The 14,906-nt window shown below is 35.6% G+C and overlaps 1 protein-coding gene across 2 annotated transcripts in view; it reads left to right on the forward strand.

Annotated features, from left to right (window-relative positions):
* Positions 1-14,906, forward strand: part of SLC16A10 (solute carrier family 16 member 10) — a 117,094-nt gene that overhangs the window by 66,890 nt on the left and 35,298 nt on the right. For both annotated transcript variants that reach the window (XM_081293983.1, XM_081293984.1), the window contains exons 2-3: positions 6,605-6,749; positions 10,664-11,117. In XM_081293983.1, the coding sequence (XP_081150109.1) occupies positions 6,605-6,749; positions 10,664-11,117 (599 nt within the window). The remainder of the gene's footprint in view (positions 1-6,604; positions 6,750-10,663; positions 11,118-14,906) is intronic.

The raw sequence follows: 14,906 nt of genomic DNA on the forward strand, positions 1-14,906 counted from the left end.
CCAATTTGATCATGTGTATGGTCTTTTTAATGTGCTGTTGCAGTCAATTTGCTAGTATTTTATTGTGAATTTTTGCATTCATATTTTTCAAGGATATTGGATACTGGGCTACAATTGTTGTGTGTGTGTGTCCTCAGATTTTGGTAGCGGGTAATGCCTTTATAGATTGAATTTGGAAGGGTTCCTTCTTTTTCTTATGGTGTAGTTTGGTATTAGTGTTTTTTAAAATTTTGTTAAGTTTGGTAAGATTCAGCTGTGAATCTGGTCAGTCTTGGGTTTTTCTCTGTTGGGAGATTTTTAATTATTGTTTCAATTCATTACTTATTTCTAGTCTACTTAATTTTTAAAATGTCCTCTTGGGGCTGGGGTTGTAGCTCAGTGATAGAGTCTCACACACGTGAGACCCTGGGTTCATTCCCTAACACCCATAAAAATAAACAAATAAAAATAAAGATATTGTATCCACTTACAACTAAAAAAATATTTTAAAAAAATGTTCTCTTGATTTAGTTTTGGTAAGTTTATGTGTCTAGAAATTTGTCCATTGTTTCTGCAGTTTTGAATTTATTTTCATCTAATTAATTGATTTCTGTGGTTATCAGTGATATCTGCTATAATATCTCCCATTTCACCTCGAATTTTATTTTATTTTGTCTTATTTCTCTTTAGGTTAGTTTGGCTAAGGGATTTTCAATCTTTTTCATCTTTTTAAAGAATCAGGTTTTTGTTTTATTGATCTTTTCTATTTTTTTTGAAGAGTCTGTTTCATTTATTTCTGTTCTAATCATTATTATTTCTTTCCTTATACTGATTTTGGGTTTGTTTCTAATTTTTCCAAGACATTGAGATACATTATTAGGTTACTTGAAATCTCTGTTTTTGTAATGTATGTACTCATATCTATATACTTCACTCTTAACTGCTGCTTTTATTGTGTCACATAGGTTTTGGTAGGTGTTTTCTTTTTCATTTCTCCTGATTTCTTATTGACCCACTGTTGTTAAAGAGTATATTATTTGGGAAGGAGGAGTAGAGGGAAAAGGAAGATACTGGGAAATGAGACTGATCAAAATATATACATGTACGAATGTGGCACAATCAATCCCTCTATTTTGTATAATTATAATGTACCAATAAAAAATTTAGAAAGTGTATTGTTCAGTCTCCAGGTGTGTAAGTTCTATTGCTGTTGCATCCTAATTTTCTCTATTATGATCTGATTAGATGCAAGAATTGTATTTGTTAAGACTTGCTTTGCATGATCTATTTTGGAAAAGTTCCATGTGCTGATGAAAAAAATATGTGTTCTGCAGCTGTTGGATGGAATATTCTTACATGTCTGTTAAGTCCATTTGATCTATTGCTTAATTTAACTCTGATGATCTTTCTTGATTTTTTTAATATGGATGATCTATTGGCAAGGTGTGATACTTGAAGTCACTCACAATTATTGCTGTCCCTTTGTGAGCAGTAATGTTTGTTTAATCAGGTACTCTGATATTTGGTGCACATATATTTGCTGTTATTATGTCTTTTTGATGGATTATTCCCTTTATCATTATGAAATTACCTTCTTTGTTTCTTCTGACTGATTTTTGACTTTCTGTTTTGTTGGATATAAATATAGCTTCTCTTATTTACTTTTGGATTCCATATGCTTGAAATATTGTTTTTAATCCTTCTACTTTCAGTCTATGTATATTTTTTGCCAGTGAAATGAGTTTCTTGCAGGTGGCATATGTTGGGTCTTGTTTTTTAATCCAGTCAGCCAGTCTGTATGTGTGTGTGTGTGTGTGTGTGTGTGTGTGTGTGTGTGTGTGTATGTATATGTGTGTGTGTGTGTGTGTGTGTGTGTGTGTGTGTATATATATATATATATATATATATATATATTTTAACAGTTCTGAGGATTGAAACAGGGTTTCATGCATACTAGGCAAGAACTAGTATGCTGAGGATATGTACTATATCCTCAGCAGTCTGCATCTTTTAATTGAAGAATCAAGACCACTTATGTTCAGGGTGATTATTGAAATGCATGTACTTGTTCCTGACATTTTTTTTATAATCTATTTTTTTTCTCCCTTAGGTGTTTGATGATTTGCTATATGATTCTTTCCTAATTCTCACTTGCTGATCTACCCTGAGGTTAATTTTGTCCTATGCTCTGATGATTGTGTTTATCTTGCTTCTTCTTTGGGTGTCAGATTTCTTTAAGTGTCTTCCATAATGCTGATTTAATGGTGATGAATTCCTTTAGGTGATGCTTACCTTGGGAATGTCTTGTTCTGAAGGATATAGTAATCTAGATTTAAAAATCTTTTCTTTTAGAAATACAACATTCTATGCCCCCCCTTCAGAATTTGTTACAAATTTTGTTGTTTTTTCTAATGAGTTTTCCTTTATGTATGACTTGACACTTGGTCTCCTGCAGCTTTTAATATTTTTTTCTTTATTCTGTACTTTTGGCAGTTTAACATGTTGAAGAGAGGTTCTTTTCTGGTCTTGTCTATTTGGGGTTCTAAATTCCTCCTACACTTGGATGTCCATGTCTTTTCTGAGACTTGGAAAATTTTCTGCTATTGTTTCACTGAATAAGTTTTCTGTCCGTTTAGCCTGTAGTTCTTCTCCCTCTTCTACTCCAATTATCTGAAAGTTTGGTCTTCTGATAGTGTCCCATAGATCTTTTATGTTCTATACATTCTTTCCCAGTTTTTTTTTTTATTTCTGCCTGATGTGATAGTTATCAGACTTGTCTTCAAGTCCTTATATTTTTCTTTTTGCTTGATCTAGTCTATTGATGAGGCTTTCAACTCAGCTTTTTATTTGACTTTTTGAGCTTTTCAATTTCAATATTTCTGTTTGTTTCTTTTTTAAAATCTTTTTTTCCTATTGAATTGCTTTCCCATATCCTGCATTGTCTTCCTTAATTCATCCAGCTATATATTTTTGTATAATCTTTGAATTCATTTATTATTTTAAAAATCATTGTTTTGAATTCTATGGAATTTCATCCCCTCATTTGAAATCAGTTACTAGAGAGTTATCCACTTTTTGAGAAGTCATATTAACTTGTTTTCTCATACTTCTTGCATTTCTGTGTTGAGATTTGCACATCTTTTAGAATGAATAGCTCTTTCATTTTTATGTGAGGGCTTTCTGAGTGAACCCTCTTGATGATGGGCCCTGGGATATCAGTTTGCTTTATAATATTGAGTTTAATTCCAAATGGACTTTGAGGTATAGTTTCACTGTGGCTTCTTCACTTGTGATTAGTGGGTTGTGACCCAGTGTGTATTGTGTCAGAGCCTGAGGTATCATCTTTCTCTGTAGGTCTTGAAAGAGTCGGTCCTTTTAGTAGTGAAGGTGGGTGTGTTGTAGATAGCGGGCATCCTCTGTGGTTACTTCTCTAGTCTTGTTAGCAATATGCAGTTTGAAGGGGTGTAGGAGTGGCCAGCACTAAGGTCCCTTAAAGATCTGATTCCACACTGAGTTATTTCTCTCTGCTATTGCTACAGGAGTCAGAGTCCAAGTGGGGCTTCAGGCTCTCCCTAGCTGTGTCTTTTTGGGCCCAGGTCATCATCAAGGGGCTTTTATCTTCCTTATCTATCTTTTAAATTCAACTATCTACCAAGGCTTGAGTAGGACTAGGGTATGTTTGTAATAAGGCACAATTTCTCTCAACTGGACCCAGGGGTGTAGCTCAGCAGTTAAACCCACCAAAAATGTTCCAGGTACTAAACTTTCTCAGCACTGCTGCTTAGAAAGCAGAAAAGAAATGGCATTAACAACAATAACATAAAATCAAACCAATTATAGAAATACAGTAAAAATAAAATAACAACTGCAACACTGATAGGAAAAAAGGAACAAAAATAATATCAAATAGATAAAAAAGTTAAAAATTAATAAAAATAGCCAGGCATAGTGAAACATGCCTGTAATCCCAGTACTTTATGTACTTTTTCATTTAATTATTTTTTAAATAATTTTATGAAAAGTTATCTATTTTTTCATTTAATTTCATTTAAAGCTGTTAGAATGATGTTGTGTTACTACAGAGCAAAGGAATCTTAAAAGAGGCAAGACTGAGTGGAAATGCAAGTTGGGACCATCAAAAAAGCCAAAAGAATATTGATAAATATATCTTTAACTACAGTAAATCTTCCCTTTTAGTTGTACACTTTGTTACTTTTGCATAATTACAACCCTTTTGTTTTAGTAGTATGCAAGAAAAATCTCCTTAAATAGGAAACCTAATCTTACTTTGAATGATTTGCATCCTCCCTCAGCCATACAGTGAGAATGGAGCAGAAAAAAAGATGGTCTGTGCTTTAGTCAGCTTTTTCACTGTTGTGACCAAAGGCCCTGGCAAGAATAATTTTAGGGAGGAGGACGGGATTAGGAAAAGACCGTAGAATGAATCAAACATTACTTTCCTATGTTCATACATGAATACAATGAAACTCTACATCATGTACAATCACAAAAATGGGAAGTTATATTCCACGTATGTACTATATGTCAAAATACATACTTCTGTCATGTACAACTAAAAAGAACAAGTTAAAAAATTTTTTTAAAAAGTGCTTATATCTAGGGCTAGGATGGTGGCTCAGCGGTACAGTGCTCACCTAGCATGTGCGAGGCCTTGGGTTTGATCCTCAGCACCACATAAAAATAAATAAATAAAGGTATTGTGTCCAACTATAACTAAAAAATAATTTTTTTTAAAAGTGCTTATATCTAAAAGTAGATGTTAGGATTTTTTCCCTAAATCTACCTAGTCTTAATATTAGATTGTTTCTTAAACATAAATTACTAAACTTTCTGAATAGGATTAAATTATTTCAGATTAAAGAGATTAGACTTAAAAAATAATACGTCTTCTCAAGGAGATCCATACTGGGAGGCTCTGCAAGTGTGGGGTTGGGTTATGCCAACTTATTTGGTCAATTAACCTTCCTCTGTTGAATCCCCAATACCAACATCTAAATCAAGATGGCACTGTTTGCCCCGCCTCTTCATTGCATTTTTAGAATGAACTCTTCTTTCTTGTAAGGGAATAAAAGAAATAGAAATATAGATGATTAAAATACTGTTTATATAATTAAAAATAATTTAAAATGCAAGAAGGCAAAGAAGCAAATGAAATTATTACTATGGTAAAGCCAGGATTTAAACCTTGCCTCACATGCAAAAGACCCTGGGTTCAATCCCCAGCACCACCAAAAATAAATAAATAAATAAAATAAAAAATAAAGCTTATTAGATAGGTTTGGGCTTTCTTTATCTGTTATGAAAATAGAGAAATATATGAGGAAAATTTTAGAACTGGGTACATCAGTAGAGATCATCTACTTCATTTTATAGGAAATTTGTTGTTATTAAAATTTTAAATTATTAAGCGCTAATGTGGACTGGCGGTATATTTAAGTGGTGGTGTGCTTGCCCAGTGTGTGAAGTTTCTGAGTTCAATCCCCAGCACCTCAAGGGGAGAAAATATATATATATATTGCTCATATGCCAGATACTGAGGTTTAGGTATACTTTTTCTTATCCTTAATAATTCTGGAGAGGTATGTATTTGATCCATTTTAAGATAAGAAAACAGAATCAGAGGAGAAGTGGCTTGCCCAAGGACATGTTATAGTTTCAGAGTTGGAGATTTGACTTAGGACTGATTATTCTGCGAGATCACTGATTTCTTTGGCACAAAATTATAATTATTATTATTTTTTTTGGAGTGAGAATTATATTATTTAATATTTATTTATTTTTTTAGTTTTCGTTGTACACAGCATCTTTGTTTGTATGTGGTGCTGAGGATTGAACCTGGGCTGCACGCATGCCAGGCGAGTGCGCTACCGCTTGAGCCACATCCCCAGCCCAAAATTATAATTATTTGTACTTAATATTTATTTTTCTTCCTTTTTGGTTTTCTTGTTTTGGATTTTCATAAATCAGAACCAGAAGCTATGACTTCGGATTCTTCTTTTTTATTGTAAAAGATAACATACTTTCAGAAAAGAAGATAAATCATATGCTTAGTTTTATAAATGAAGTGAATACCCAGTAACTATTATTCAAATAAAAAGCCATCTACTAGTGTATCAGTTTCCTTAGTAAACGAACTAAGCCCAGGCCCTATGCAAATGATCTCCCCTTAATAGCTGGGTTCAAATGAGTGGATCCTTTAAATAGTTATGAAATTTAACCACTGTCCTGATTTCAGTAGTCATTTCTTTGCAATTTGACCACTTAGGAACACATTCCTAAACATATCACTTTATTTTCTTTAGATAAATATCTTTCCATAGATTAAAGTCACAGAGAGATATTAAGATAGATTGGATCTTAGGGGAATGTTTAAATTTACTTACAAGTACAAACTTTTCAAGTATTCAATTAAACATAATTGCTAGACTAATTATAATATTGCTTTGAGCTATAGTTATTAATTTATTCTATCTTTACCCCTATTCATCAGTGTGAACAATAACTTTTTGCATGAATATTTTTCTAAATGTGTATTATATTCTGAGGAATAAGTACAAATATAATTTACCATGTCATAATGTCTTTCTCTTTCCATCTTTTACAGCATGGGTAAGTTCCCTCTCCATGGGAATGATTTTCTTTTGCTGCCCCATAGCCAGTGTCTTCACAGACATATTTGGCTGTCGGAAAACAGCTGTCATGGGTGCTGCTGTTGGATTTGTTGGACTCATGTCCAGTTCTTTTGTAAGGTAAGGACTTGATTTCTTCATGCTGCTTTTGAAAAACTGTTAAATACCTGAAGTTTTCTTTTAGGAACTTTACAAGGAGTGATCCCTTTTTCTTTGCTTAAAATATTAAGCAGTAGGACTTACAAATTGAAATTTTGCTCATATCAGCAAATCAGATCTTGAGAATTTGAATGCTTTTGTTTTCGATGCCTAAATAAGATGTCTATGTCAGTCAGGATATAGGTGTTCTTTGGAGCCAAGAAAAATATTTCTCCTTTTTTTTTTTCCCTATTCACATAGAAATTCTAAAGCAAATAAGTTGTAGTTGTTAGTTATCTGAAACAATGGCCCAAGTTTAAGGTCATCCCCATCTGAGGCCTGAGGGGTACAATAAGTGGTATTTTAAAGAGGTTGTTCATCAGCCCGATAGGAAAATATGTTTATTAATATGAATAAGACTTTTCCCCACATTTTTTAAAGATTAAATTTTAAAAATTAAATTTAAAGATTAATTCCAACCTGGGTAGAGAATCCTGCCTGTAAGAATATGTTAAAATGTTTGAATATCATGACAAAATGAAGTAGTTAAGTACACCTTAGAATGAACCTTAATGTCAAAGTACTTTCCCTGTGTCTATTAGAAAAAAGATGGAGGGTACTGAAAAGATACTAAGCTCGTAGAGCCAATGGGTTTAGCCAAAACTCCAGTTGTCCTAGTAATTCCCTTGCACGGTTAGAATAATCCTCAGAAAAACTCTGGCTTAATTTGTAGCTCTGGCTAACAGGAACTGATTAACAAGAAAACTTCTTAAGATTATTTCCATTCTCTGTACTTTAGTGGTTTATCTTTACTTTTATTTTCACTTCCTGCCTCTTTCTCTTCCCTACCTATCTTCAGGCTGCTTTAGTTGAAAAACATGATTGTGGTCATTAAGGGGAAAAAGTCAAACTTGCATTTCTTGCCATGTTTATTTAAAAGTATTTAGTATTCAGCCAACTGAATTCTCATTTTATCCTCAACCACACATACCTGTCCCTCAAATTTAAAAATGAGCCTCTTTTATACTTCTTTTACCTAACTTAAAATTTTATTTAGATTTTAAAAAATTATATTGGGTAGAAAATAGATATTGTATCTCTAAATTGCTTTTATGATTTCTTTCTCCTAAACTTCATTTTAAAGAAAAAAAAAAGTTTTGTCTAAAATAAGATATTGTTTAGGCAATTCTGTGAGATCATTTATTTTTAGTTCTTTTTTGACAACAATATAACATGTGTTAGTAGGCCTTATCAGATCACTTCTTTGATCTGAAACCTCCAGTTACCCATCTATCACTGTGGCTCTACCACCTGCTGAGTGTATCAATACTCAGGCTTTGAGGGAGAGAGGATTGAGAGGTAGAAACCTGTATAACCTGTTACTTTCCCATTTTGATAGACAAAACACAAACAAGCATTATTTTTCAAAATTGTTTTTTTTTTTTTTTAAAGTTTGGGAAATACAAATTCTGAAATATATTTTATGTTGTCACCCAGTTCATCTCTTCTCTTCTCCTACTTTCCTCCCTGTCCAAGAGAAGCAAAATTTTTAAATCAGATTGACCCATGTAATGTCCTCACATTTTATTTAATTTTGTTATTTAACCTGCTGGTTAAAGGCTACCAAATTTTAGAGCAAAATATAGGAACAAGGGAAACATGTATAAATTCTGAGTATCAGACAGTAGAAGCACTCTTCCTCTGGTTTCAGTTCTGCCTTCTCAGGAAAGCCTCCAGCATCTTGGATCTCATCAGAGGCCCCTTTTCTGAATCCGTTTGCACATAGCTGTAATTTATATTGTACTTACTCAGTTGTTAAACTTCAACAACTTGAATTATTTATTATTAAGATTAATATCTAGAAATAAAGTTTAAAAAAGGCTCAGCATCAGTGAAAGTGCCATCACAAGGGCTCATGTACTTCATTTTGAAGGAAAGAGATGAGACTAATTTTATAAGTGCTTAGTATTTAGTGTTGTAGGGCTGGAGATACAGCTTCATGGTAGAGTACTTGCCTAGTACATATGAGGCCCTGCGTTCAACCCCCAGCACTGCAAAAAATAAAAATAAATAAAATAAATAATGCTTAAAAGAATGTTTCTGATTTATATACTTGGCTATCTGGTTTTACAACTGATAGCAATATAATACTGTATAACTGCAATACAATATGTACAATACAATATGTATAACTGCATAATAGTTGATGTTCATAATGATACTATTTCCTTTTTTTGGTACTGAGGATTGGACCTAGGAGTGCCTTACCATTGAGTTCCATCCCCAGCCCTTTAGTTTTTTTGTTTTTGTTTTTGTTTTAATTTGAGACATGGTTTTGCTAAATTTCTGAGACTGACCTCCAACTTGTGACCCTACTGCCTCTCAGCCTCCTGAGTCGCTTCTCTTCTCTTCTCTTCTCTTCTCTTCTCTTGTAATGTGCTACCACACCTAGCAATACTATTTTTAATATATACTTTGAAGGAAGCAGAAAAAATGTTTAATAGTAGTTTTAGGTTATTTGCTTAAAAAATGCTTTTAAAATTTGACAATTTAAGAAGTTACAATGATCTAAAAAACTGCGTCTGTGGAAAATTTGATGCAGAATAAAGTATTGTTTGATATTTTGTTCTGTATTCTTAGGGTAGATGTATTTTTTATTATTTATTTATTTATTTTTTAACTTAGCCTACTATGAGTAGCTTGAAGGCAGAACCAAATGTTTAATATATTTTTCCACCAGGTGCCTGGTACCTAGTAGCTGCGTAATATTTGTTGAACGTAGAATAGAGATTGAGTAGAAGGTGATGAGAGTGAGGAGAGATAAATGTAGGAAAGCCATTAGTGACTCCAGAGCCTGGTTTGAAGATAGTGCTTAGCTGCAGTTTAATTGAGGGAGAAGGGCATCTCAGAGAGAATTGCTAACAGGCCTTAATTTTATTAGATTCTAGAGCTCCTTGTGATTACCTCAGCATATTGGTAGACTAGCATTATTGTCCAAAATTTAATTATTAACCAACTTTATCTATCTTAGCTTCTAATAAATTGTTTGTCTTTACTACTGATAGCCTTTTGAATTAGACTTTAAAAAAAACAACCTAGTTTTCTTTTACTACTTATCTTAATTGTTCCAAAACATGTAATTATATGATCCTTTGTCTTTCTAAGAAATGTATAATTATTTGGTTAAACTATAAAGTTCTTTAATCATTTATTTTTCTTTTGAGATGTCCATGGCCTTAAGGCTCACAAACCAGGATCACTAATGGACACATTTATTCAGCCTTCCTGAAATCAGAATATGATTTCTTGTTATCTTGCACAATGTTGGGAACAGTGCAACACAGGGCGAAGGTTGTTCTACAGCCCTTAGGCCAGCAAAAATGAGACACAACTGTTCTTCTGTGCAAATGTTCTTGACATAACCTTGGGAAGACAATATCAAATGCAGCCTTTTCTTTTACTAGATTTCTTAGCAAATACCTGGGAAAACTCCATGAAATAATGAGTTTTCACAATTAAAAATGCTAATTTAAAAGTTTTATTGAGATAAGATTTTTTTTAAATTTTAATTACTGTCAATTTTACAAGACCTTTCCTGTCACCAACCTTTATTTTTGAGCTGTAGGGAACACAATTCCAGAAATCCATGGAAAAGGAAGAGGGACCAAAGTTACTGATGACCTTAACCGTCATTTTTCACATATTCAGATTAACTTAAAATATTTTTAGCTACATTCTGGATTTATTAAGGTTTTCCTTCCCTTTTTTTTGGTCAATTTTTATTTGTAGAAAATATGTTGGTTAAATAAAACCTACTTTTACTATAAGGTTTTATTCTACCAAGCACATGATAAAATTAATTAAAGCTGCTTTCCATCTTTTTCGTCTTTATACAGTTCCATCGAGCCTCTGTACCTTACCTATGGAATCATATTTGCCTGCGGCTGCTCCTTTGCATACCAGCCTTCATTGGTCATTTTGGGACACTATTTCAAGAAGCGTCTTGGACTGGTGAATGGCATTGTCACTGCCGGCAGCAGTGTCTTCACAATTTTGCTGCCTTTGCTTTTAAGGGTTTTGATTGGCAGCGTGGGCCTCTCTAACACACTGAGGGTCCTCTGCATCTTCATGTTTGTTCTCTTTCTGGCTGGCTTTACTTACCGACCTCTTGCCTCCAGTGCCAAAGATAAAGAGAGTGAAAGCAGCAGATTCTCCCTCTTTTCCAGGAGAAAGTTCAGTCCTCCAAAAAAATTTTTCAATTTTGGAATCTTCAAGGTGACTGCTTACGCAGTGTGGGCAGTTGGAATACCACTTGCACTTTTTGGATATTTTGTGCCTTATGTTCACTTGGTGAGTATACATCTTTGGCTCTGCTGTTAACAGCTATTATCATTTCACACAGGAAAACTTCTTAAAAGAGCAAGATAGATCAGGTTGAAGTTGTCCTGGTTCTAATTCAGGGACTCTTGAAAGTAGGGTCTCTCAAGACAGGGTCAGCTCATCCATTGGACCATTAAACCAAGTTTGTTTCATGGTGTGCTTTGGTATATTAAAAAATTCCAAACCCAAACAAACAAAAACAAAAAAGAAGACTAAAATTTTACAGCAATTATATAATCAATATAAAACACATTTGGTAGATCACTTTTTCTAGAGGTAGCTTGCTAATCGTAATGGGGGACATAGCTCATGTAATGATTTTGCCAACATTAATAAATTATTTTTACCAGAAGAGTGTAGAAATTAGAAGATGTGCAAAAAAGCCAATGAATTTGACATGAAGCATTATATTCACTTGTGGGACACTTGGAAAATGGGAATTCTATTCAGAGGAGTATTTGAAACATTAAGCAAGTTGTAAATGAGGGAAGAGAGCTAGAGTTTCGTTGGAAATTAGAGTTTCAAGTGCTCAAGCAGATTATAATGTTTATGTTTATTTCAAAGCAAAATTTAGCCTTTTAATACTAAAACAAGAATAAGCAGTGTTGAAAATATTTTCCCTTGGCAAAATTTGCTTGAAAGTGCTTAGTATGTTTCTTTCTTTTTTTCTTTCTGTTTGTGGTTGAAAGGTATTTGCAGATCTACATAGACGATAAATGATAAACAAATTGACACTAGCTTCAAATTTTTTATTCTGTGTATATACTACATTTGTGAACTTGGGTATTTTCTAGCTTGTATTCTACTACATAGTGGATGATGATTTACACTATGTTAGAGATACTATTTGAATCAGGATGTGGTAAATCAGATGGTGTGTGGAACACAAAGGGTTGTTAACTCTGTTAATAAACTTTGCCTTTTCCCCTTGTTCTTCTCTTTCCCGGCATGATTTCTTAAAAAACACTGACATTTGTCATTTGGAATTTTCTCTTTGTTACACTGTTTTGTCATTGAAACCCACTTTATAGTGGAAATACCAGACTACTAAATAAATGCCTTGCAGGCTATTTAAATCTTGTCTTTAAAAAGAAGGGGGGAACCCAACATGGCGGCCGGCGAAGAAGCAGTATTTTCAGTATCTCCACAGTAACGCGTTCAGAAAGACCCATTAATACACCTAGAATCTACCTACGGAGGGACTTCTAGCAAAATTCCGTGGAAAGGAGACCTGCCGGGAATCAGTAAGTTTATCAGAGGTGACAGTTTGTCCTAGACGAGTGAATCTTGGCCACGCGGTGCAGGGGTTCAGTCTCACTGCCAGCCGCCGCCAAACGGTGCCTCCGGCGCCGCCTGCCCGGTTCTGCAAACAGCCCCAGGCGGCCGGGCCCAGCAGGGCGATAAGGGTCCCCGCCCGCACGCCAAACAGCCCCCCACCCACCCAGCGCAGGAGGCGACCTGAAGGGAATCTAACCAAGCCTTTATGAAATAGCGAACTGGGCTGCATACGGGGGTTGCTGAAGTGCTGAAACTGGTGCTCAGAGTAGCGGCTTTAATAGAGACTTTGCACAGCTTGTTAGAGCTCCTTTCACCATTAGTCTGTAGTGAACCACCCGAACAAGCAGCAGAAAAAACAAAGAGATTGAAAAAGAGACGCTTGGCTCCCGGACGCTGTTCAGAGCCACGGGCGCTTTGAGCCCATATGCTTCCTCTTTCACTTCGCCCCCTGCGGAGAAGCTGAATGGGTAATCAGCAGTGGATCTTAAGTACCTGAGGCAAAGAAAGCTCAGTACACCCCGCCCTTTTTTTTTTTTTTTTTTTTTTTTAATAATGTCTATACAGGGAGAGTTAGTGGACTGAAATTGTTGGCTGGGCTGGGGTTTCGGGGCCGAAAACCCACTCCGCGGGAGCCGCCATTTGCTTTCGGCATGCTGCCTTGATGGCCTTGTCTACACGGTCCAGCAGCCACATCTAGAGACTGGAATTGGGCTGCGTGCCGAGCCCTGTCCTCTGAAGGCTGGACCACGGCCTCAAGCGCCTCGGTCGCCTGTTCCCTGCTGCACCTTGGGGCAGAGCCTGCTCTTGGGTCATTGGGCATCCCCCTGCGAGGGGACCCGTGCTCCGGAGGAGGGGGTTGGAGAGCCGCAGCGGCAGCCGCTTGGGCCCCAGGAGCTAGGCACCGGGCCGAGGAGCAGCGGAGGCCGCGGCGGCGCTGCTAAGGTCGTGGACCAGCGCGGTGCCCAAAAACGCGGTTATCGCTCCCACCAGGACTGACAACAGAGGTCCCTTGCACCAGCTACCAGGGGAGTTGCTACCTGAGGGCAAACAAACTCGCTGGGGGTCCTCAGCCCCAAGCCCTACAAACGTAGGGTCCGAGGGAGGAAAACAGAAAGGGTGTGCCCAGGCATCCTGGAAAACAGGGCTCCCAGGAGCAGCAGACCCGGCGTGTGGCCAGTAATGTGGTAAGCATCACAGGCGAGTGGGGCCTGGATTGAAGAACCACAAGAGAAGGACCTAAGCACTCAGGACTGGAGACTCGCACAGTATGGGAAGAAGAGCTGAGGCACAGTGATCGGTTTCCACCTATCAAGAGGAGAAGCCTGGCCCAGCGGGCATAGCTCCACCTACTGGAAGAGAAGTTAATCGAGCTCTATGACTGCATTTATTATTATTATTATTATTTTTTTTTTTTTAATGATTATTATTAGTATTTTTTTTTATTTTCACTTTTTGTAGTTGACGTTGTTGTTGTTCTTTAACTTTCTTATCAATGGTTTCAATTTTTTTTAATTCTTTTTATTCTATTATTATTACTATTCTTTTTTTAAACTTCAATTTCCATTTTTTAATACCATTATAATTTTTTGTTTGTTTGTTTTAAATTTTTATTTTTTCGTTTTTTCTCTCTTTCATCTCACTTTTCTCTTTTGTCTATTCATTTCTTTTCAACTTTCTTATTCCCCCTCTCTTGAACCCCACCTGCCTACACTCACTCTCTTTAGTGACTTCTTCCCTTCCCCTCTAATACCTCTTCTCCCAAGCATCAAATAAATTTATAAGAGTAAACAGTAACTCAGCAGTCAAACAGAACAAGAAGTATCATGAGCATAAAAAAGCAAGGAAGAAAAGGAGTACAAACAATGCAGGACAGCCTAAATATTCAGGAGGACGTGGAGTCATCAGAAAAATGGCCATATAAAGAACTCAAGGAACACCTTAGACAGATGGAATGGAACCTTAAAGATCACATTGAAAAGGAATTACAAAAACAGATAAAAGAAGAAGTTAAGAATCTTTATCAGGAGATAGAGATTATTAAAAAAAATCAAACAATAATTCTAGAAATGAAGGAAACGATAAACCAAATTAAAAACTCAATCGAGACTATCACTAACAGAGTGGAGCAAGTAGAAGCCAGAACGTCAGATAATGAAGACAAAATATATCAACTTGAAAAGAGTCTAGCCAACTCAGATAGGCTGGTAAAAAATCACGAGAAAAACATCCAAGAGATTTTGGATAACTTAAAAAAACCAAACTTACGAGTCATTGGGGTAGAGGAAGGCACAGAGATTCATGCCAAGGGAATGAATAACCTGCTGAATGAGATAATTACAGAAAACTTTCCAGAAATAAAAAAGGAAACAGATATACAAATTGTAGATGCATACAGGACACCGAGCACACAAAATCACAGTAGACCAACGCCAAGACACATTGTTATGAAGCTATCCAATATACAGAACAAGGAGAAAATAT

Source organism: Spermophilus citellus, assembly GCF_964194105.1.
Source record: "Spermophilus citellus genome assembly, chromosome: 5".
Taxonomy (NCBI): Eukaryota; Metazoa; Chordata; class Mammalia; order Rodentia; family Sciuridae; genus Spermophilus; species Spermophilus citellus.